Source organism: Lontra canadensis, unplaced genomic scaffold (genome assembly GCF_010015895.1).
Source record: "Lontra canadensis isolate GAN:19392208 unplaced genomic scaffold, GSC_riverotter_1.0 scaffold98, whole genome shotgun sequence".
Lineage (NCBI taxonomy): Eukaryota > Metazoa > Chordata > Mammalia > Carnivora > Mustelidae > Lontra > Lontra canadensis.
In genome coordinates this window covers 3,259,878-3,284,961 of record NW_022631092.1, presented here as the reverse complement: position 1 = coordinate 3,284,961, position 25,084 = coordinate 3,259,878, and the positions used below count along the sequence as shown (strand labels likewise).

General features: G+C 55.4%; 1 protein-coding gene across 2 annotated transcripts in view; it reads right to left on the bottom strand.

The window, feature by feature from the left end:
- ITPK1 (inositol-tetrakisphosphate 1-kinase) overlaps positions 1-25,084 on the bottom strand; it is a 166,687-nt gene that overhangs the window by 34,120 nt on the left and 107,483 nt on the right. For both annotated transcript variants that reach the window (XM_032837277.1, XM_032837278.1), the window contains exon 5: positions 8,754-8,871. In XM_032837277.1, coding sequence (XP_032693168.1) covers positions 8,754-8,871 — 118 coding nt within the window. The remainder of the gene's footprint in view (positions 1-8,753; positions 8,872-25,084) is intronic.

Below are 25,084 nucleotides of genomic sequence, written 5' to 3'. Positions count from 1 at the left end.
CTGGGTCAGAGAACTGTATCACGATCACGGGAAGCGTGACCTCAAGATGCAGCCATGGGAAGGACATAATGAGGGTCTATGGGAACTCTGCGAGCTGATTTTCCAACATTTTTGGTAAATGTAAAATTACTTAAAAATAAATAACTACACTAAAAACTGTATAAAGTGAACTTCATTACTAATAAATTACTACAAGTAATACACCTGTAATGTATGTCAAGAAGCCAGGAAGACAGGATGAGAGCCCTGCGTGGACTACAAGATGGGTCACCCTGCAGACTCTCATTTAGGGAAGGAAACCCAGGTGATGAATTTACGAACGTGGGGCTGGGTGTTCGGGGAGGATGGATGGGGGTGGGGAGCACTGCCCTGAAGGGGCCTGGATCCCGTTGGGGTCACAAGGCCCACAATCCAGAAGGTCAGCACAAATCCAGCGCTGACCAGAAGTGCAGGAACCCAAGACTAGTAAGGTCACAACACACAGGGTGGGGCCTGACACCCACAGTGCGGGGTCACCTGGGAGAATTACCGTCCTCAGGGTATTTATGCCCTAAATGCACATTTAATCCTTTCAACGACCCTATGAGGAAGGTGCTACTGTTATTATCCCCCCTCTCAGAGAGGAAAACTGAGGCTCAGTACAGTGAAATAACTTGCCTAAATCAGTGAGGGGTCAGGACAGCACCTGAACCCAGGCGGTGTGACCTGTAATGCTTCTGGGAAGATTGCAGCAGAGGGGCAGGTCCCCTGGAGAGGGCACTGAACTGCGAACAGAAGGCATCGGTGGGTTCTGGGTCAGTCCTACAGCCTTTCTGGGCCCCTTTTCTCATCTTTAAAGATATGGAAAAGCTTCAGAGGCACTGAGAGCTCAAGATCTCTTTCAGTTGGAAAGACACTAAGTTGGCCTTAAATTCACACTAACGTGTAAATGACTGGTGTGTGACACTTTCTGATCAAATGACCAACACAAGTATGTTTTGAGTCTCCATCTGCCCTACTCTGTCCCAGGGAAGAGCCGTTGAGAATTTTTACATGGGACCTGGGAGACTCTGAGTGTGATGGGGGAAGCAGGGGACGGACTCCTGGGAGTCTCCAGTCTGGAGGCGTTGGTCGTCACAAGCGCAAAGAAACTCCAGAAAGGGGAGTTAGGGTCTCAAAGAGAACCAGCGTCCCCCTCTCCAGCTGGCCCAGGGGCAGCCCTGCATTTGCAGGGAAGAAAAGAGTGGCCTGCGGGAGCCATCAGAGTTGGTGGGGTCCCTCAGGAGGGGTGGAGGGGTGAGTCTGTGGGTCAGGAGGAGACAGGCTTCCCAGCAGACGGGCAAGAACTCGGGCAGCTCGTGCAGAGGTGCTGACCTAGATGGGGCTAAAGGGAGGCACCTGTGCTGAAGGCCCCCATCTCGCTGCTATAGTCCCAATGGCTGGGAAGGCCCAGTGAGAAGCTTGGAGTGCAAACAGGAAAAGTTCTTTCCAAGAATCGGCCTGGTCTCCTTCAGGGGGTTTTTGGGATGGGCCTGCAACCAGGCACCAGGAGAGCTCACTTCGTTCCCTCCATCTCTCCTCAGAGCCTCCAGACCAGTCCTGTGGCATGGCAGAGGAAGTAAGAAATGTGGCAGAGGACTGCCAGTGCAGCATGGAGGGGGCACCGCCATCGGACACGCCACGGCCGCCTGAAGGAACAGTGGGGAGTGGGGAGCCGGGGGCCAGCCTACAGTCATTTGGTCAGAACATCCCAGCTTTGGGATGCTGGCTTCTGGTAGAACTCTAGAAAACAGGGAGCAAGGGGACACTTGCACCTTCTCCCTGGAGGGAGTCACTGCTCCCTCTGGCCTGGCAGGACTAGCCCGTGGGCCTCAGCACCAGGACGCCTGCACCCAGAGAACTCTAAGGCAGAAGCTGAGTCTGCGTCTCCGGGGAAGAGGGGCCACTGCCCTCCGGGCCCTACCTCGGCCTTCTGGAATGCAGGAGTGCGGCAAGACAGCGGCTGCTGAAGAGTGGGCTGGGGTCTGCTCGGTCCCCAAGGTACCGCTCTACCCCCCGAAGCAGGCAGGCCAAGGCAAGGGGATGCCAAGGAAACAGCTCTCTGGCCAGAAAAGAATGAGCAGGCCTGGGCCTGTGGGGGCAGGTGAGGGGACCGGTGGCGAGCAGGGGTGTCCTCCCTGTGCTCTGGGCTCTTCAGTCTGTACTGTGAGTCAGACCAACAGGGCCAAACACTCTGGGATTTGTGGGTCCCTGTGGGGGCGACACACAGCCTCACCTTAGAAGGGGACCTCTGAGAGCTGAGGAGGAGTGGGTAGGGAGGTGGATGGAGAAGGGAGAGATGCAGAGTCCCTCCAGGGCAGGACGCCTGCACGGTGGCAGGGGGAGCCCTGGTCCCAGGCCCATGCAGCCGGCGTGGCCTCCGACCTGGATGGAGCCAGGGACAGGAGCAGACCCCGCCCAGGGTCAGCAGAGGGCACAGGGATGGGTGGGATCTGGAGAATTTGCTGCCTCTGGTGTAGGAAGGAGGCTCAGCTTTGAAGTCAACTCAGAGCCGGACGTGAAGACTTGGCAAACCGTCGTCTCTCTCGAGCTCCACTCTCTCGCCCCCAAAGGGAAGAGCCCAGCTGCGCTAGGAGGGCTCACGACAAGGAGAGGAGGAGCTGCCCGCCCAGGGCCAGGCCTGGTCCTGAGGATTATCCACTCAGCCCCCCAGGGAAGAACATCGACCTCCTCTTGGCAGGTGACAAAAGGAAGATTCACCAGGGCAGAGCTGGGGTTCAGGCCCAGACGCCAGGAACGTGCCTCCCTCAGCCTGGCCTACAGAGGGCGCTCAACCCACCGTCCTGCACCACTGACCCCTCCACCCCTGGCCACACACGAGGATCTCTACCCAGGTCACTGGAAACCTGGATGGTGTTTCTCCCCCAGGCTCCAAAGTCCAAGAGGAAAACCAGGAGCCGAGCACCCACCCAAAGTCCCCATCCCCAGCGCAGCTAGTAGAGGCTGTGCCACTCGCATGGCCACCTGCTCTGGGAATTGGTCCCGGCCTGGCCTGGTCCCATCCCCTTGGCCTCAGCACGGTGTGGGCTGGGCCCGTTGACACTCCAGGGAGACACAGGCAGGCATCGAGGCCTCCCGAGAAGTTCACTCAATAGTTATGAAGCATTTTCATGGAGGGCTTATCCAAAACTCTGGCCTCCTGCACAAAATCAGGCTGGCGGCTGGCTGACTCGGGAGCAAGAGTCCTTGGGGTGCGTTCCCTCCCGTCCTCCTTATCCTTCATGACTCCAGGCCCCCCTACCCCCTCCCAGCTTCTACCACACGCCTCCCACCTAGAACCCGGGCACCCAGCAGGTGTGATTCTGACACCGAATTCTGGGCCACACCCACTGCCATGAATAGGGCCAGACCTGCTGTACCACCCCCCATGGAGGTTACGGCAGCCCCCCACCCCGGGGACAGGTGCACCAACGACTCAGAGAGGCCCATGTCAGATGAGGAGCGCTGAGCCCACGTCTGTCAGTGCCAAAGTCTGTTCTCTTCCACGGCTGTGTGTGGCTGCTCTCAAAGGGAACAGACTGGATTCCCGGCTCCTCGGTTACTCTAGCGGACAGGGACTCTGATCCTCTGTCAAGCAAACCCCTGACCTTCTCTGGGCCATGTCATCTCCTGAACACCAGAGGGCGCCCCAGAGTGCCACTGGCTGGCTGTGGAAGTGCACCTGTCCCCAGGCAGCAGAGCCCCACTGGACAACCATCCGGGCTTCGGCTTTGACCTCAGCTGGTCCCTGCTGTCAGGGACGGTGGGGTTGGAGGCCGCAGTACGCCCACGGGTTCAGGAACCACCAGCTAAGAGCACAGACGGACAGGACTGTGTTCAAATCCCAGCTCTGCGGCCTGAAGGGACACGCACTTCGGTTTGGAACCTTTCTCAGCGGCTACACTGCAGATGCAATCAGCTGGGGCGTGCTGTGCTCCCAGCAGCGCCTGGCATGCGGCAGGTGCTCCCCCAGGACCTACCGCATGCTGACAGAACAAGCTCAGACAGGAAAGTGACCTGCGCAGGCCACACGACGCCGGGGACACAGGCAGGTCTGAGGCCCAAGCCTTGACTCCAGGCCCCCTCCCGGGCCTCTCCTTTCCTACCCACGGGCCTATGCCCCGCCCCCAGCTCCACCACGGCCCTCCCACCCCACAGTCCTCGCCCAATGGAGGCTCTGTGGGCAATGAGTCCTCCAGGCTCTGAGGAATGTTCCTTTCTTTTCACTTGCTGTCTAGATTACTCCGTTTTTCAATCCAGCTCGCCAGCAGCCTCCAAAATGAGCCCTGATTAAACTCCCATAAAACCACAGGCAGAAATGCTCCCATCCGTGCTGTGTACCTCCCTCCCCAGGGAGGCCTGGTGTCCCGAAGGCCATCTGTCACCTCCAGAGCACATGTCACCCATCACCCACTACTGTCACCAGCTCTGAAGGGTCTCTCGAGCCCTCTGTCCTGTGGCCTAATGCTCTCCATCAGCCACGGCCCACCACCACCCCCCAAGGCTGAGAACACCAGCTCGTGTCCTCCAACCACAGCAAAGCTTTCTCTCGTATAGTTTCCGCCAGTTCAGGAGGAAGCTAGAGCCTTGCCCATAATCGCTTGACCTGCGGTGGCAGAGCCAGGCCCTGGTCTCCGGGCTTCCATCTCAAAATCGTGGCCTTATGAAGCAAAGCAGGTGGCAGGGAGAGAAGAGCCCTGCAGATGCATGCTCGGCAATCATGACTTGTTGACCCAGCCTCCCCCGCCCTCCCCCATGCCTGTGCCAGGCAATGTTCCATTTCTGGGAGGTTCCTGCCCTTGGTTTGAACTGGATCCAGGTTCAGTGCCATCTGTGCCTCTGGCTAAGGGATGGGGATGCAGCCCCGCCCACAAACTGTCACTCAATTAGAGAACCCTGTGGCCCAAATGCTTTGGGGTGGGTCACTCTGCAAGCCTAGGGACCTCACGCTGCTTTGAGCTGCTGTGTGGAAGGAATTTACTGCTAGGGTCACAGGCGGAGGCCACTGCCCCCTGGCCAGCTGGAGGAGGAATGGTCTCATTCCAAGAGTCATTCACCCCTGGGTTCCCCAGACAGCAACCTACTTCTCGGAAGGTGAGGTGACAGACAACTTGGTGTCCCTCAGAACTCATTCTCCCCCTTCTTCCACGGTGCAAAGCTCCCAATTTCAGCTGAGCACATGGGGGCCCAGAATAAAACCCACATTTCCCAACTCCCCTGCAGCTCCGTGTGGGACTCAGTCCTGGCCAGTGACGTGTGGACTGAGCACTGTGTCGTGGCTGTCAGAGCCTTTCCTTAAAAAGATTACCACCGCTATCTCCCCTGGATTCCTTTTCCTCTGTCCCTCCCAACCCGCAGATCTAGACCCTGGACATGATGGCTGGAGTTTCAGCAGCACCACGTGGACCAGCAGGCTCACATCACAGAACAATCAGCTGGAAGAAGTCTGGGTCCTTCCTCTGGGCTGCTCCATGAGAGAGAAATGAAGCTCTATCTCACTTAAGCCACCGTTATTTCAGGTCTCTGTTGCTATGGCAACTTCAGGGCTGAGCAAATGGGCAGGTTTGAGACTAATAGTCTGAGGCTCCAAAAGAATCCCACCTCCCCTCTGGGCTCTGAACTAGAAAAGGATGGACCCTGGGAGCAAGGAATCAAGCTGGCGCCGAGATACTCAGACTGGGAGCTGGGGGCTCCGGGCAGCGGGCCTCCCGTCTCCACAGCTGACGCTCTGCGTGGACCCAGAGCGTGGACCCCCGCTCCAAGTGCTCCGCCGCCTACCGGGGCGGCCGCCACCCACCGGGGAGGCCACCACCCCCGCTGCAGAGCAGGGAGCTCTGGGCACCTCCCCGCAGCAGCCTCCCCCCGGCCGCCTCCCCCGGCCTTACTGTGTGCAGCTGCCCTGGCTCTCTGAGGCAGGCACAGCCACCCTGGCATGAAGGACGGTGACACCCCCAGGAGGTCTCCAGCAAGCCCCTTCTTGCAGTGCTAAAGCAGTGTCACTTGGTCTGCTCTGTCTGCAGAACTTACAAGGTAATTATGGCCATTTGCAGCGCGCTTAACCGAGCTGCCTCCAGGAATAGCAGGAGGGGGGCGGGGGTGTGCTGGGGATATGCCTCCTGGAGAAGGTTCTCTGCACCTGCGGGGAGGAGCCCTGGCTCTGGGAGGCTGGTGGGCGAGAGCCAGCACTGCTTCCATAAGAACGGCGGTGGGGGTGGGGAGGGGGTCAGGAAAAGGCCCCAGGAAATCCCACCTTCTGCCCACCCTCCTGGAAGAGTGCCAGCCCGGCTCCATGCACGATAAAGAAAATCCAGGGTACAGCGGTCACGGCCCACCCACAAAACAATTCCTGCTGGCCTAGGACCAAGCCTGCCTTAGGGTTCGGTCAGCATGTTCCTGCCCGGCATGGAGGGGGCTTCCCCACCGCCCACCGCCCACCCCTGCCCTGCAGGCAGCTCCTGGGCTGAGGGCCCCTGGGGCTGAGGTTTCTTGGACCCAGCAGAGTGGAGGCTGATTCTCTCCCCACAGGGGGTCGGTCACCAGCCCGACACACATGTGGCTCTGTGTGGGTCACCTTTACACCAGGATATAGGTAATGGCCACTGGAACCTGTCTCCAGGCCATGTCTGCACTGATCTAAAATGTACGCTCATGTCCTCGCTCATCAGCTCACATGCCTTCGGTGGGTGCCCACGAACGACGTCCCCAACTGCACGAGGCATTCCCCATCCCTGACATTGACCCAACATCTGAGGCACGCACAAGCACAACCCATCACTGGTCCCCTGCCCCCTGACTGTGCACAGTCCCACTCCGGGCCCAGACTCACCCTTGACCCCAGCCCTGATTCTCTACCCATGAAAACTGAGAGAGACTCCAAGATCAGCCCCTTCCAACATAATGGGAGCTGTGCCAGCCGCTGACATTCCCAGGTGACCCCATGTGCCAGGACCCATGCTAAGTGCTCACCAGACGTCATCCCAGTTATCTCAATCGCAGACCCTGAGGACAAACCACTTATTATCAACATCTTAACAGGAAACAGGCCTAAGCTAGGTAAAAGGACTCGACCAAGGGCACAACAGCAGCAACATCCCAGATTCAGATAGGACCTCAGTCTGTCTCCCCCCAAAACCTGTGCTCTTTGCTCTGAAAAAAACCTTCTCAGCGGTGACTTCCCTGACCCCATTGGTACACATCACTCTTCTCATGGACTTGAGGACATGAGATGTGGCCGCTGACCCACGACTCCTCCCACTCACTAAGCAGCCCTTCTCATCAGGATCGGATTCATCTCCTGTCCCTTCACACACAGCGGGTGTCCAACGCACACAACTCCTGGGATTTCCTTTCCAGAACCGAAGTTTAACCGGAACATCCCTACAGATCTTTCTTCTCATCTGAGAGTTCTAGTTGGACCCAGGGAAGGAAAGCAAAGCAAAGGGAAGCTGACATCATCATTGACCATTCCACACCCAAGGGGAAAAGGGTGTCGGCATGCTGAAAAGACCTGCTGCTTGGGGGCCAGGCTTTACGCCACCTGCTGAACACCAGGAACCCTCAGAAATAGGCCCTGAGACCCCTCCAGGACAGCCAGTCCAACACCCAGCTCTTCCACAGGGCATGCTCCCTAGAGAAGGACTCGCCAACTCTCATGGCCAAGGTCCGTGAGGACAGGTGCTTGCTAGATCCACGGCCATCTGGCCACGGACATGTAAGTTAGCTGACAGCCTGAGTCGGGCAAACCTGGCGAGACGCTGATTCTGCCACACACAGGCTGTGTGATGCGGGCCCGTCTGCTAAGCTCTCAGTCTTCACTACCGTCTGCGAAATGGGGAGGGTCACCGCCCCCACTTTCAGGAGTGCGGAAAGACAGAGCACAGGAGAAGGCTGAGCCCTGGTCCGGCCAGCCAAACTCTTCCCGCCGGTCCCACTGTCACACGAAACAAGGGCTGGCCGAGTCACCACCCAGGTCAGGGCCAGGCGAGCCACCGTCATGGTCTAGATGGCAGGAGTGGGGGCTGCCTTTCCTCAAAATTAAACGAGAACTCTCAGCAGGGAACGCAGGGCCAGGCAAAGAGAGCTACGTTACTGTTAACAGGACTCTTTCCAAAAAAGCCCTTCTCACAAAAACAAACACCTTGGGAAGGCCGTCCAACTTCTCCGGAGCGGACGGGCCCAGGAAGGTGGGGAGAAAGAGTCCTCAGGGACGAAAGGATATTGCTGGCAGGAAAAGCTCCTGCAGCTAAGCAGGAGGCTCCTGCGTTGAGAACAGAGCGTACCCCGTGAGGTCCAGCCGCCACATGACACATCTCCACGGCTTTGATTAAAGGCCCTTCAATCTCTCTGTTTGTCTCCATTGCCCGGTTACACAACTCCCCTTCCCGGCCCGCTGCTCCGTTATTCTGCGCACAGCCCTGCTCTCTAACCACTATGTTATCGGGACACTTCATCACCACTCTGTGGGTTCAAGACAACAAAACAAAACCGTCTTGAAGTGGCTGCAGCAGCTCTCTTTCCCGAAGAGCACCCTGGGGCTTTTATTTCCTAATTCTACTGGTCAGAGGAGGAGCGAGGCCCTCCCGAGAACACGTGCCCCTGGTGAATTCAACTCCTTCCTGCCCCAAAGGGCTTAAAAATGATCAGACACCCCCCTCGTCCCACCCCCATGCAACGACCACCCTGTCACTGCAGGGGTGGGCCACGTGCGATGTGGGCCAAGCCACGTGTGTCCCTACCTTTCATGTAGGCCTCGATCTTCCGGATGAGCTCATAGGACTTGGAGCGGTCGAGGAGGGTCCTGATGGCAGGAAGGGGGTCCAGGACAATGGTCTCAGGGTGTGCATCGATGTACTCCTGAAAGGAAAACACACCTCTTCTGGTTGGAGGCTGGTGGCCGAGTTAGAAACGAGTTTTCCACAACATTCCATCTGACATGCCCTCACGGCATCCATCCCCCTTCTCCTCCCTCCCTCCACCCCCCAGCCCTGACTTCACAAGTTTGAGGAGGATGCCTTCATGCTCTTGGCCCCAATGGGATCACATGATGCTGGTTAGACCAATCAGCACCTTCCACCCTGGCCATAGGCTCCAGAACAGGGCATGTGACCCAAGTCAGCCCAATCGGACGCAGGCTCAGTGCTCTCGCTAGGAATGCTGGGATAAGACCATTCTCTCCCACACTGAGGGGACCAGGCAGCTGGGAGCAGTCACTCTGAAATCTAAGGGAGAGGCCCGGCAAAGCCAGAACTGAGAACGAGAGGCCAGCCTGAGAGAACAGAGCCAAGAAAAGGAGCGCAAGCAGGCTCCGGTCAACTCGTTTGGCTCCTGGATAAAGCCTCACCTGAAACCGGCTCTGCTGCCCCTGTGGATGACACTCAAGGAGAGGGGCCCAGAGCCCTGCACAGATAAGGATTCTGGGGCAGGGCTGGCAAGAGCGGAATGAATGCTAGGATTCAGGCGAGGATCGGTGTGGAAGGCAGGATGACAAACCCATCCCAAGGCGGCCCCCGACCCTCAGGTACCCCCTGCAATGTGCTTCTTCTCTACCCACTAGCCTCAGGGTAGACTGCAAACACTCAAGCAAGACTGTGACCAAATCAGCCTTTCAGGAATTTAGGGTCTCCCTGGGGAAATAACAGTTGGGCACCTGGGAGACGAGAAACTACCGTCTCTGACAAAATTCAACAAGAGACTGGGCAAAAGGTGTCTGGGAAAGGAACACAAGGATCCCAGCCCTGCCTCTCAGCACCTCTGTGACCGCAGGAGCCCAAGCCACATCCGTGGGCCATGACAGCTCGGCAGGCAGATGCAGTAAATGGGACCATCCACCTGGCCCCAGAACACGGATTCCAAGAACAAAAATATGGAATGCTGGAGGAACAAGAGAGGGGCTAAGAGGAAAGGCTGGGTGGAAGGGAGGCCATTCACCAGCTGTTGTTATTGTGAGCTGAATTGTGTCCTCAACAGATTTGTTCGAGTCCTAAGCCCTGGTGCTTGTGAGTGTGACCTTATTTGGAAATAGTGTCTCTACAGATGGAAGCAAACTAAAATGAGGCCACAGAGGATTAGGATGGACCCTAATCTATTGACTGGTGTCTTTAAGATGGGGGCAGTCTGGAAAGAGACACACAGGGAGAAGGCCATCTGAAGACGGAGACAGTGATTGATGTCATGCCTGCCAAGGACCACTGGCCACCGCGGGAAGGCAGGACAGCAGCATGGGACAGATTCTCTCTCAGCGCCTCCAGAAGGAACCAACCCTGCAGACACCTTGACTTCAGACTTTGAGCCTCCTTAACTGTGAAAGGAAAAAGTCCCTGTTGTTTTAAGCCACCCAGTTTGTGGTACTTTGTCAAGGCCGCCCCATGGAATGAACACACCAGCTTAATTCATTCCCCTGCCCACCCAGTCTATAAGATCAGTCTGCGAGGTCAACAAAGGCCAAGGAGAAAGCCACAATGCTTCTTTTCAAGTCAGCCTTATCAACAAAAAAGAAAGCGCCATTTGGAATTACTCTTTTTTTCAGTGAACCTATTTTGGTTCCTAGTAATCATTTTTAAGAGCTCTCAACACAAAGCCAGAGATTTCTATCTCCTTCTCCTCTGAAATCTGCTCCCCACCTTGGGTTTCATACCAGAGTATCTGCTTATGGGCTCATTTGTATCTTTTTCTTTGAAAGTTTAAAAAAACCTCTCTGTTCCTAAAGGGTGGCCGGTACGTGCCGGTGGGGAGCCCTTCTTCCCATCCTCCCACCCACAAACTCTGTGAGGCCAGCACGCTCTCGGCGCCTCTCCCCACATACCCATGCTATAGACACAAACAGAGAAGACAAGCCACCTTCCCCCTCCTCCAGAGAGAGAGGCAGCCATCAGCGAGTCACCCCAGTTCCTGGCCCACTTCCCTGCTTATACAGGACAAGACTGTCAGCTGATGTGGGCGAGTCCACATCTGCCACCCACCAGGGCCACGAAGACAAGCTGAGAAGTGTCCTCAAGGAAGGAGTATCCAGAGCTGCCTTCAGGCCGGGGGCCATGACTAGACCTCCTCTCTCCAGCCTCAGCCTTGCCTAAGTGCCTGCATCTCTCCATGGCAGGCTCCCCATCAGCAAGTACCCGCTGTCAACACCGTTCCGTTGGCCCAGATCTACACTGCCATAAGACAATGTCATTCACGAGACACCAAGGTTCCTGCATACATATAAAACTGCATTACTCTCTTCGTGTTAAAAGGTCATCCACACGACAAAGTGCATATCAATCACGGTGCCCAGGGCATCGTGCAGAGTACTAAAGACACACGGATGAATGAAAGCCTTCTGGGCTTCCCCTTACTGGATCTATAATCGTGCCAACGAGTTCATGTTCCAGGTTACAACCTAAACGCACTGAACTGTCCCCACAACCCCTCCTCCTCTCCCACCCCAACATGCCAGAAAGCAACCCAGTGCAGAGGAAAGAGTGAGGGCCCAGGACTCAAGAAACCCAGGCTCCCACTGTTAATCACCTTCCAGGGTCACCCTGGGCAGGCCACTTGGCTTCTCTAGGCCTCAGTTCCCTCATCTGCAACTTAAAAGCCTACACTGGAAAAAACGGAGGACTGGGGGCGCCTGGGTGGCTCAGTGGGTTAAAGCCTCTGCCTTCGGTTCAGGTCATGACCCAAGGGTCCTGGGATCAAGCCCCACATTGGGCTCTCTGCTCGGCAGGGAGCCTGCTTCCTCCTCTCTCTCTGCCTGCCTCTCTATTTGTGATCTCTCTCTGTCAAATAAATAAATAAAATCTTAAAAAAAAACAAAAAACGGAGGACTGGTGCTTATGGAGGCAGACTTCAGGGCCGCACACGGTGGCTGCTGTAGAAGCCACGTGCTGGAGGCCTTACGGACGATGCTGGCTGCCTGCCTTCAGCAATGGGGCGATATCAGAGGTGCTCGCCTCGGTGGGCTGGCCCAGGTCTCCCCCAACAACTGAGTCCCCTGAAGTCCACACATGCTCCTTCCTCCCCCTCGAATATCCACCCCCACCCCCCCAGCCCCAAGAAGAGTATCCAAGTAGTTGTTGGATCTGGTTGCACTTTTCTGCATTAGGGTAGCGACCTTTAAAGAGAGAACTCCAAATCATCAAGACATGAATTTAAGCCAAACTCACGAGGGAAAAAAGTTAGAAGAAACGAAGGGGGAAAATATCTGAAAAGCAGGCGCCAACAAGCTTTTGACCCGGGATGAATGCATCAGTATTAACAGAAGAATTATTCCTAAACACGATCTCTTTGGGGACGAGGATAGAGAGGGCAAAGAAAGAGTTTTTCCAATCGCCCGCTATCCACAAGTGGATTTCCTTCCAAGCCTTTCAGCTTATCTATTGTACCACAGGCCTCATGCATTTTTCACAAGACTCTTAGAATTACCAAACAAATTGCTGGAAGGGTGAGCGCCCTGTACCATTTTATCACGACTCAGAAGAAGAAAGGCCCAAACGGTCTCCATGGCAAATGGTAAACACGTATTCCTTTAGAGCGCCCGCCGCAGAACACCTACAAAGGGAGCCTGGACATGACCAAGGGCCAGCCCGGCTCGAGGCAGACTGAAAAGCGGGGAGAGCAGACACAGCCCCCGTCAGGGGGCCAGGAGGAGGGCTAGAGAGCGCAGACTGTTTGTGGAGGGGACAAAGGGGCAGAGGCCGGCCAGGTGCCCCAGGCCCCCGGTCCCCAGGCCCAAGGGATGATGGTGCCAAGAGGGACCCGGAGCCCTCTCTGCTGGGCTGGAGGAAGTCGACGCTTCCCCACTGTGAGAGTGAGCCCAATGAGAGGATCGGGGGCGCCACAGACACCATTTCCTCTGCGGTTCCATGTACGGGCAGGAAACAAGCCGGGAGATGCAAGGGTTTGCTCTTATCTGACAGAAAATGCAGGCAGAAGTCCCAAGTTCAAATCCTGCCTCTTGCACTTACCCTATGTCTGTGAAAAAGAAACTGCAGTTTATCTCTGAGATTCTGTTTCCTGATGTGCAAAATGGGCATTTTTATTCCCAAAGACTCACCTATCTATTAGAGAGAGAGCGAGCACACACACATGTACACACATGGGAGGGACAGAGGGTGACGGAGAGCGCAAATCTCAAACACACACACATACCCCTGCCCCACCCTGAGTGTGAAACCTGACCTGGGGATCGATCTCCTGACCCTGAGATCATGACCTGAGCCAAACTCCAGAGTTGGGACACTTAACCGACTGAGCCACCCAGGAGCCCCTGCATTTTAAATAAAACCCATCTCAGGGAGCTACTTTGGGCAAGAGGACCCGGACTGAAAAAAAGAGGATTCTCACGGTTGGACAGCACGTGGGCTCTCGGCACCGCACCTGGCCCAAGGTCTCTGAGCTCACGCAGCCATGCCCCATGCAGCAGACTGTGGGGAGAACACCTGGGGAGAACGACAGGGCTCTTCTGGATGGGGCCAACCCTCCCGCTGACGCCCGGAGCACCACACAATCCCCTGGCCTGTGGCAGCCCAGGCTGCAGGGCGCATCCCTCTGTGGACAGGTCCTGGCAGAGCCCACAATGCCAGTGGCACCCAGCCAGCTGGTCCCTTATGGGGACGTGGAGAGAAGTGCCCATGCCCAGTTCCTGCCCTCTCAGTTCTCAGACATAGGGGACGTTCTGCCCACCCCCAACCACTGCAGGCCCCTTTTTAGAAAGCGGTGATTCATTTTTTAGAGATACATACTGAAATTATTTACAGATTAGATATGATGCCTGGAATCTGCTTCAAAGTAACCAGGCAGGGCGGATGGTGAGAGACGTAGGTGAGGCAGAGAGAAAACGAGAGTGGTCGCACGTGGCTACTTCGTGAAGCTGGGTGGCAGGACGGGGGAGGGAGCTGCAGCCTTCTCTCGAGTATTTTTAAATTTTGTGTAACAAAAAAACTGGGGACAGAATGGAAGGGAGGGGTGAAATAACCAGGTCCTCCTTTCTTCAAGCCCACACACCCCTAGTTGTGCCAGAGACCAATTCAAACACCAACACTATCTTTCCCGAAGGAGCAGGAGGCAGCCAGCCATATGGGAAATGCAGTGAGAGATTATGGAAAAGATAATAAATAAAAATAATCATCACCATAATTTTTAAATAACAGCAGCCACCATTTACCTAGGACCGGCTGGCGACATGTGCATTGCTGGGAAAATACTCTTTTTTAAGCACGATGTCCTTTAATATAAAAATGAGGTGAGATGAGGTGAGAGCTCAAACTATAGAACTCGTAGAAGAATGCACGGGTGTACCTCTCCGTGGCCTTGAATCAGACAGTAGTTTCTTAAGATACGGTACCAAAAGTAGAAAAGAAAAAATAAACTATATGTTCTCAACATTAGGAGCTTTTGTGAGTCAAGGACACCACTCACCTGAGACCTGGCACAGAGCCTCACCTCATGGTGCTCATGACCCAGCCACTGAAAGGCCATCAGCCAGCACGGCCTAACCTCTAACCTCCATGGCAGGACTGGGAAACTCAGGCCCAGTGGACTGTTCCAGTAGGGTCGGGGGAGCTGGGATAGAAGCAGCCGCACCACACAGAGCCCTGGAAGCCCCTTCTCCTCTCTAGGCCTCTGGCACCTCTGTAAGGTGAAGGCCAATCCTGTGAAAAGGTTACATACATGGGAGCCAGAGGCGGTGAGAACTGGGGTAGAATCCCGCCTTTCCCGCCTGTGACTCTGCCTCCAAAAGCCTTGGTCCTCATCTGTAACATGGGGACTGGAGCAGCTCCTACCTCACAGGATGTTTTTAAAAACCCAAAAAAAAAAAAAAAAAAAACCAGGTTTATTGAGATAGATTTCAAATACCATGCGATTTACCCACTTACAGATTATAGTCCAAGGATTTTAATACGTCGACAGAGCTGTGCAACCATCTGCACGGTTAATTTTAGGACATTTTCATCACCTCAAAAAAAAAAAAAAAATTCCGTATGTTTGAGCTCTCCGTTTCAATTCACGCATTCCCCCCAGCCCCTGGAAACCACTTTCTGTCTCTACAGACTTGCCTATTCTGGACATTTCATACGAATGGAATCAAGTGCGATCTTTTGGGACTGGCTTCTTTCACTGAGCGTAATGTTTTCAGGGATCATCCCTGCCGTGACACGTGTCTGAACAACGCTCCACCGTGTGGAAATACCGGATCTGTTCATGCATTCATCAGGGGACAGGTCTCTGGCTTGTTTTCACCTTGGGGTTACTACGAGCAGCGCTACTATGAACATCTGGACACAGGTTTCTGTGTGGACTAATGTTTTCATCTCCTTTGGATTACACACCAGATATTCTTGGGGTAAGAATGCAAAAGATCACAAAACTTCTCAGCCGCTCAAGCACAGAGGTTCTAAAGGTAGCAATCACAGAAATCTACCACGGTACACAAAAGAAACCAATTTTCTGATTTTTCCAAAGCTGCAGTCACACAAAATAAACGCTAGATTTGATTCTCAAAGCAATCTCTGTGGCCTGTAGCATAAACAACTATATTTTTATTCCCATTTTATAGATGAAAAAGCTGAGTCTCTGACCGGGGCAAAGTGACCGGCTCAAGGTCACACAACCAGCTGGGGCTTTGCCAGGATTTGAAACCACCCATTACAAGGTCAACCGCACAGCTTCTGCGCTGCAACCCTGTCACCTACCCCAACAAGTTATGTGGCTAAAGTGCTTTTTAATTCCCACAAAGTCTAAGGACCCTTTTTGAACCTAAGTGCTGGATAACCTGTGCACAATTCAGTCGGGCAGGTCTAGAACAGGAAAGAGAGGACCAAAGCCTGGGGCCTGCAGGGGGCAGGGGGTGGTGGTTGAGAGGGAAGAGGCTGCAAGCTGCCCAGACCTCCCGTGGATGGAGCAGCCTCTACCGGGTCTCTGGGGAAGGCTGGCTATCTGAAGGAGAGCTTCCTGAGTATTTGCACTTACAGAGCAAATCTTATGCAAGCACTGCAGCAAGAGCGAGCCCCGCCTATGTTCCAGAACTCTCCATCTCCAGTGAGGTGGGACAGGAAGCTGCACGGGGAAGGCTAAAAAAGGAGTCACATGTAGGGCTGGGCAAGCTAAGTGCCAGGTTCCCCTGCCAAGCATTCTGCATGTTAACCTGAAGGCTGGAGGGAGAGGCGGAGGTGGTTTCTAGGAGGAGAATTAGAGGACTGAAGTGAGTTCCAGAAAAACCCTGCTGGCCAGGAGCAGTGTGGGAGGACCAGGCTGGAAGCCACTGATGGAACAGGGATTTGAGAGCATTCAACTTGTTGGAGAAAGTTCATCTCCAGCCTCCTTCCTTCGAGAGTCCCTGTTCCCCACCCCCCAGGAAGAGGTCTCGTGAGAGGACAGCAGGACAGGAGGCCCTCACTGAGAATGCAAAGAGAAAGAAGGGGCAGGGCAGGTCGGGAAAAGGCAGGGAAAGAGTTGGGCAGCCCATGAGTGGCTCTAGGGAGCAGCTCTGCTCTGTTGTTTGATCTGGTCATGGATAGGTGGTGTATCTGGTTTGCAAAATTCGTGAAGCTGCTCACTTATCTGTACAGCTTTCTGTGTGTATTATCTTCAATGTATTTAAAAAAAAAAAAAAAGAATGAACCAAAGCACCGGACTATTCAAACAGCAAGGACCTGCTCCAGTCCCCGCTCTGCTGTGTGGCCTGCCTTGCACTTACACTCTCTGGGACTCCAGCCTCCCCTGCGGGGTAGATCAAGGATGGAAAGGGGGGCACCCATCCACCACACCTCCCCGGGGCCACAGCAGCCATCACCACCAATTGAGGCAATGATCGCTTGGGGACCGCAACAGCCTTTTGCACTAACCCCAGTGGGATTCAGAATCCTGATCATCAGTTCCAGAAGTCAGACAAGCATGGGCACCCAAGGCGTACCCCACACGCCATGCATGGAACAATCGCTCCAGGCTGATTCCTTAAGACCCCATGAGTCAGAGTTTGTGTGTTTCTGTGAGCGCTCAGTCACCAAACAGATGCTGGGGAAGACCTGACGTTCTTCCCTGTGGCTGTTAAAAATTACTCACCGGGCTTTTATGGGAAAAGAGGTAACCTTGGGCTTACTCAGCATAATCTCACTCCTTCTGACTCTTCCTGAGAGCACAACCCGAGGCCAGACCTTCCAGCTGATGGCCACAAAGGCTGGCCTTTGAACTCGCTCCTTCCACACCAAGTGGTGGATGAAAGACAGGAAACATCCAGTTCCTAAAGTCTTGCCACTGTGATGGAGGTCCTGGCAAGATGCCAGAAGGAGTTATTATTACTAATTACAGTAATAATGGTAATGACAGGAGCTAACTTTTCCAGAACGCTCACCAAGTACCAGACTGTTGTACACACTTTGAGGAATGGACACACTCATTCCTCAGAACAACCCTATGCAGTAGGTCCCATCAGCAGCCCCATTTGACAGGTAGAGAAACAGGTTCTGAGCCCCCTCGGTACCTGGCCCAGGCTCTCCCAGGATCCAGGCCATCTGGTTCCAGAGCCCTCTAGCTGGCAAGACAAGGCATGGAGGGCCCTGGCTAAAGGAGAGGCATCTCAATTTTAGCTACAGCTAGAATTTCTCGTGTGCATTCTTTTAAAATTTATGTTGAAGAAAGAAAACTAAGTCTTTCTCACAGTCAGCCAACCCAAGCCAAGGCTGCGAAGCACCCCAGCAAAAATGGCAACAGAGCTCCCAAGTTCCTTTCCCAGGAGCAGAGTCACAGAGGGTCAGACCTTGAGAGTCACAGATGGTCAGACCTTGAGAGACTAAGGTCCCTTAGTCCAGCCGGTCTTTTCAGAAAGGAGAAAGAAGCAGAAACTAGCCAGAGGTGACATGGGGAAGGGGCACAGATGAGACCATGACCTCATCTGCTCCTTCTACTACCCCAGGGTCCTCCCTGGCTCATTCTGTCCCAAACGTCCCAAGGAGCGACCACAGTGGGCTAGAGTCTCTGCTTCCGTTCCTAACCCTGGATCATAGACAAACTAACAACCACCAGAAGACAGCCACTCTTAGGAGAGTACAAAAATGACATGACCAGACGCTAGAGCCCACAGTGGCCTCTGGGATGAAGATCCACATGGCACTGAGGGAAGATACGTGTAGGGTTTGAATGCACAGGATGCCTGCAGCAGACGCCTGCTGAGTGAAGGAGTAGGACCAGTGGGAGGAAGACTAATAGATGAAATGGTGTCATCGGCAATCATACCTTCAAAGGCATGGTATGCTTCTACAGAAAGTGAAACACGTTCCTGGGAGATCAGCTCTGCATGATGAGGTCATGAGCCATGCTGAGCAAAGCTTGCTGGGCAGGACAGCTAACGAACACTCTGGGCAGACTACTGAAGCCATGAAATCAACAAGATTTCACGTTCATGGACATGAAATCAACTGAAGCCAGGGCCAAATGTCCCCCAGGCAAAGCCTTCCTGGCATCACCCAGAATACCTGTCTGTTCATTACACCCCACAGAAAACCACAGAGAGCCTGAGCAATCCATGTTAGACCCAGGTGTCTTGGTGCAACACAATGTGCCAGGCAGCCAACCTCGGCGCAGGCTAAACCAAAGCACCCATGGCTATTCAAGAATCACGGGCCAGGCGTCTGAAGAGGTAGCCGGGTCTGGCATAGGGCTGGGGCTAGAGATTCATGCAGCTAACCCGTGGGCCAAGAGAAGTCTGTGGCGGCATCCAATACATACCAGGGGCAGGACTGCCAAGTCCAGTCACGCAGGATGACATTCACGTAGTCTGCCACTGAGCTGTGCAGTACACAACCTATGTAACAGTCCCTGATCATCAGCCAAGGCTTAAGCCTTCCAATCACCGGCTGAGCACCTCTTTCCACCCAGCACCACCTGGCCGATCCCAATTCCGGCACATGGACCCTAAGGCACTGCAAAAGTTAAGGTGAAGGCCGTCAAGAAGTTTCAGTTCAAGTCTTAACACTGTCATTAACTTGACGCGTGCTTCTGAAAACCACTTAAATCATTTGTACCTCAGTTTTCCCACCTACAAAACAAGTAGGCTGGAATAATGCATTTTTATAATATCCTTTCTGACTCTGAAGTCCTAGGATCCTTGGAGGATGTGAAGAGATAAATGAATGAAAAAACCTCTCAGGGCCCTGGCGTCTAGGACCTGCGGCCCTCAGGCATACACAGTGCGGTGACTGAGCAGAACCCAGTCTCGTTAGGGCAGTGACATGTGTGCCCATGACAGCGGAGGGAAGAGAGTGAGCGGGACAGGCACACGAATGACAGCCAGCCGATGGCTCTGCGTCAGGGACAGACATCAGTTCACCAGCTCAACCAAGACCGCACATACCCAGACCGCCTCTCAGAGCAGCCACGAAGACAACTCCCCAGTTCTCACGGTCTCAGCCCTGGCATGGGGAAGGCACCTCCTCACCTGCCATGTCTCTAACTTTTCTAAAATGGCTCCTTGGAGAGAGCGGGGCTGCCATGTCCTCAGCCACCTTGGTCTTAATCAACCCTCACCCTATTCTGGAGAGATCGCCAGTGTCTGAGCACTCAGCCTGAGGCCTCCCAGAGAGCGCAAAGCCAGGAAGGGAGGGAGCCCCTATGTGTGCGCACGCGTGTGCATGTGCGTGTGTGTGCGCCCGTGCGTGCACGCGTGTGCACACCAGAGTGGGGGTACCTCTGCAAGCTCAGGGAGTCCGCATTCCACCCATCCTCACCAGGAGCTCCTAAGCGCGGAGAGATGCAGGGAATGATCCTGTCGCCACGCAGGAATGCACAGGGGTACGGGTCAGGGCACTAATCTAGCCGCAGGCGGAGGGAAGCAGAGTGGGAAGCAGAAGGGCAAGAGAGAGGGTTTCCGGAGTCCAGGGCAGCTGAACCACCAAGGGTCACCGGCGTGGACCACGAGGAGAACAGGCATTCCAGCAGAGGGGACAGCAAAGGAAAGGCATGGGAGGAGGGAGCCCCACGACGTAGGTCTCAAAGAGGAGTTTACGTAAGGCAGAAAGCAGGACAGACAGCTGGAGACACAGCAGCCAGGGAGTCTGGACATGATCCTAAAGCAACAGGGTCTCCAGCCGAGGAGGGGCGGGGCTGGTTTTGAGTTCTGCAGTGACCCGTCTATTGGCACGCGAGGCCCAGGGGCTGAACTTGGAAGGGACAAGCCTGAGCAGCGTGTCTGGCACAGAGCTGGTATTAAAGGCATGGGTGCCAGCCTTTGACATTCCAAAAGGACCAAGATACTGCCTGACCTCTGGCATGATTTGTCAGAGCCAGAGAAAGGAAAATGATGTGCCCTGCCCCTCAGCCTCGTTGCTCTTCAGACCTGTTATTTAAACCCATGAACTCAGGCTGGGGTGGTCAGGCCCCCACAGCATGGGGAGCTCAGAAGAGAAGGGCAAGGTGTGAACACATGAGCGCCAGACAGAAGCGAGGTGGCCTGGGGTCAAGGTCCAGACAGGCTGCGTGAGCCTGGCACAGACGCTGCCCTCGCCAGGGCCCTGAGCGCCAGCAGCAAACACTACAGAATGGGGAACCAGCTAGGGGTGCAGCCCCCAATTTTCCAGAACTCAAGGCCAAACTCAACTGATGAGAAGAAGCATGTCCAAAAGTGGAGGATGACAGACCAGCTCTGTTGGTGGGAGTGTAACCGGCTCGACTCTATGGGAGGAAACCGGACACCAGCAAAATCAAGAACACATGAACTCGGTGTCTCTACTTCCAGGTATCTGTCCCACAGAACCCCCCGCGTGTGCACACAGACGCATGCACTAGGGCATTTCATCACCAAGGCATGTTCCAGAAACATCAGTAGAGAGCTGGTTAAGGGAAGGATTTAAGACCAGTTAATGGTATATCATGTAGCCATTAAACAGAATGAGGCAGCCCAAAGGGCTGATGTGAAATCATTTCCAAGATCTACTGTGGGAACAACGGCTTTGTGTGGGGAAAGGAAGACCATCTTTGTTCGCACACAAAAAGGCTCAAGGTCCCGGGGAACCGATGGCTGCACCAAGATGGGAAGTGGCTGGCTGGGCAGCCGAGGTGGTGGGGGGTAGACCCTGACATTACCAAGACCAGTCCATCAGGACCGGTGAGAGACACCCACAGACAACACAGGGAAAGCCAGCCCTAAGGAATGCACCAGAATCACAGTCCACGAGATGATGGCGATTTGCTGTCCCAGACGGGGCATGAGGTGGGAGAAACACTGGAACATTCACGAAGGGCACAGCAAGCTTCCACGGAGCAGAACACCAGCAATAACCACCCCCACACCCGTCCCCACCGATGAACAGAACAGTCACAGAAAAAGGGGCTCGGAAGGGACAAGAAGCCGGAGCCCCAGACCCCAGACTCCAGAAAGAACTATACAGACTCATACCACTGACAGGGCCCAGGGGAGCCCCTTTCCGGATGAGGTAAGGTGCTTAGACAGTGCCCGTGTGGAGCAGGGCTGGGCCTGAGCACCCCTAAAACAGCAGGTTCTCCTGGGCGTGCGACTCTGCATGCCCGCCTCAGTGTCCCTAACGGGCAGCCTCATCCCAGAGCCGGCTGCCCCCCCCCCATGGCTGACTGTCCACCTGGGTCACCCCCAGACAGTCTCACGTCACGTGCCTTGCTCAGCCACCCGGCGAGCAGCCTGAGTCCGACAGTGTGGTCCTGACGGGTGAGAAACCTGTTCACAGAGTGGACAGAAAAGTCCACGAATGAGCTCCCGCCAAAACATATCCCCAAATGCTGAGGAAGAAAGGGCTGGAAGTAAACAGAATGATCTATTATTTAAGATGGCAAATGCCTTCTCCCTGGCCTTCCCAGCACCCCCACCCCCGCCAAACCGTGGAAGACAGTCCTCCCTCTCTGTCCCCACACTGCAGCACCAAACTCGTAAGTGGGCTCTCCATCTTCCGTCAGCAGGAGGCTGGCACAGGGCCGGGCTGGACTGTTCACCCGACAAATGTCCCATGCCCTGTCGCAGCGCCATGGCCCTACTCAGGTCCTCTGGAGCCGGGGAAAGGACCCCCAGGGCTGGGTGCTGGTCAGAACGCGTCCCCTCACAGGCCAACGCTAAACCAGGACAGACTAGCACCTCCATTCAGGGATCCCTGTGGGGGACCGGACGGGTCCCAGCAGTCCCGGGGCCCACCCACCAGAGCCAGCAGCTGGGCAATGTCAGGACCAGACAGAGGCAGCAGCTGCTTGGGCCCCGTGCTCCTTAAGCGCCTGTGTTAACACCCCTGTGCACCTCTGCCACACACGGGCCCCCTCGAGCACGAGCACACCCCCTCCATGCCTGCATCCCCCTACAGGTACCCCCCAGGTGGCTCCAGTGAGCTGTGGAGCTGCCCCTGCCCTTGGGCGGCGGGACACCTCCCAGGACAAGGCCACAGGCCTGCTCGGGGACCCCACCCACCCACCAGCACCCAGCCCTCCAGCCAGAGTTGAACTCTCAGTTCCCAGAACCAACCGAGGCCTCCCCAGGGCCCGCAGGCTCCCCAGGGCTCTGCTGGGTGTGCAAGTGTTACTCACAGAACTCAGGGGGCCCAGCCTGCTGTCAGCAGGCTGGGGGGTGGGGGGAGTCGTCGGGGAGCAGGGCAGGGTCTGTGGAGTGCTGCTGAGCAAGGGGAAAACCGGGGGCCGCTCTAGCCAAACATGCCTTGGCCCCTCACCTCCGCACTCGGTGCCCCCAGCCGCACCCCCAGCCTTCCTAGCTTCTGGAAGGCAGGCTCCGGCTGCCCCACCACACAAGCACCACACACCGGTTACCCATCCCCCTCCTCCCCGGCAGGAAGCCTGGTTCTGAAGGTGACCCCCCGCGGCACCCTGCAGCCCCCCTAACCCGCAGCCGTCAGGCTCACTAGGTTCCTCCAAACCACCTACCCGGCCCCCACCGCCTTCGTCAGGGTCCTCAGACCTCTGGGCCTGTCCGGCCAAAGGACGTTGTCCCCTGGCTCGCTCCCCTCTGTCAAAGACCTTTCAGGCCTCCGCTCAAATGTCAACTCCTCAGAGAGGCTGCAGGACCGGGCAGTAAGAACTTCCCTTTCATCTACCACAAGCCCCAATTTTTCTTATTCCCAGAACTTTCCGTAACTGGAGACCGTGTTACTTTTTTCTCTGCTAGCTCGTGTTTTGTGTGCATTCCCTCCCTCCCACCCCACCCCACCCCACCCCACCCCCACATACCCAAATACAATTGTGTGGGGGCAGGGGCTGAGTCCGTCTGATGTGATGTATTGATTACTGTATCTGCCATCTTTGAAGATTTCTGGCACACAGTAAGTGCTCAATTAAGACTTGGCTGAATGAATGAGATGATAGATCTGCCATGACTGATCTTGGAGATCAATGAACAGATGGAGAGACGCGGGCCAGGTCAGGGGCTGGAAGCCGGGGGGTGTGAGAGAACTGAGACAGTGGGCGCGGACCCCAGCAGCAAGGGGCTCAGGGAGGTCCTCGTGCCTCGGAGGACCGAGGTCAGCAGAGGCCAGCTTGGCTGGTGAGAGGCTTTGTGACTGACCGCAGGAAGGCGAAGGAAACCGCAATGGCTTTATCGTGAGCACGCAGCCCACACGGGAAACACAGAAGCAAGTCAAGAAGTCGTGGCCCCAAAACAAGCCAGGAGGAGAATGGCAGAAGGTGACCTTTCTGTTGCAGGTGTTGTTGAAATAAGAGCCCAAGAGACTTCAGTCCCCCTGGACTGAGATACCAATCTCCAAAACCCAGCTGCATCCAACGAGGCCTCCGTACCCACGCTTTTAAAACAAGAGTGGCTTCACTTATGCGTGGAAGCCGTCAGAGCCGCTGCGCTCGGAGAAAGGCAGGGGTCTGAACCAGGCGCAAATTTGCCTCCCGCCCCCCAGAAGCCATTCAGCAACAGGCATTTTTGGTTGTCACAATTGAGGGTGGTGGAGGCCAGGGATGTCACTGAACATTGTACCATGCACAGGACAGTCCCACAATATAGAATCGTCCAGCCCAAGACGTCAATAGTGTCAGAGCTAAGGAACCCTGAAATCACATGCATAAGTTCTTTCTTCAACCTTGGAAACCTTTACTATTAATAAACGTTAGTATTTCTAAAACCCAGTGTACCTCAAACCCTGTGCCATAAAACGCTGACGGCCCACACGCCGCCGTGAGCTGGGTCAGAGCTCAGGCTTCCAGGGCAGCTGGCCCCTCCCACCGCACCACCCAGGGCTGTGCGAAGTCCAGCTCTGTGTGGAGGGGCTGGAAACAGGGTCATGAAGTCGTGGGCCTGCCTGGGGGACGGGTCTTCCTCTTTCCGCAGGAAAGGCCCTGCAGACAGCCGATGGCACTCAATGGCACCAACCCCGTGGGGAGAAAGAATGACTCACTACCCCCGCCTGATCTGGGCCCACAATGGGCAGATTGTGCGGCCATCTCCAACACTGGGGGAGTGGCCTTATCACCCGGCGCAGGAGTCCTGAAGAGCCTGACCTCATGGCCACCCCAGGCCAGGACCTGTCCTCTAAGGCCAGGGCCACCACCAAGGCCCAGTTCTGACTCCCCTGGCATCTGCTGGCTGCTGTTCGTCACCACGCGGCCCCAGCTGTGTCAGAGGCAATCCCAGACGGTGACCTCTTCCCTCAGGTGACCCTGAATCGCTGGCCATCCCCCCCCACTCCAAGCTGCTGGCCAACACTGCTCTGAGGCCTACTTGGAAGAACTGTGAGCGACAAACAATCCAGCCTCCGTGGTGCTCTAGCTGAGCAGCCTCAGGCGAGTGCCTTAACTTCCTTGGGCCTGTTTCCTCACCTGAAAAAGGGGGAAGTAAAAATTCCATTCTCCCAGGGACTGACCTCTGCACAAAATGAGATAAGAGATGCGGAGTGCCCAAAGCACATGAGGCCAGCTGGGACCTGCTCGGGAAGCGTGGCCTCTCGCGGGCCTCCGCGGAGACCACCCCAACCTATCGCTGGCACCTCCAGCCGGGAAGCCCACATGCCACTAAGCTCCACTCCCAAAGAGAAACTCACTTGATTTTTGTCAGGTTTAGATGTTATCTCCCAAATCAGGTTAGAAGGCCCAGAACCACAAAATCATGCTTCTCCTGCTTCCACTCCAT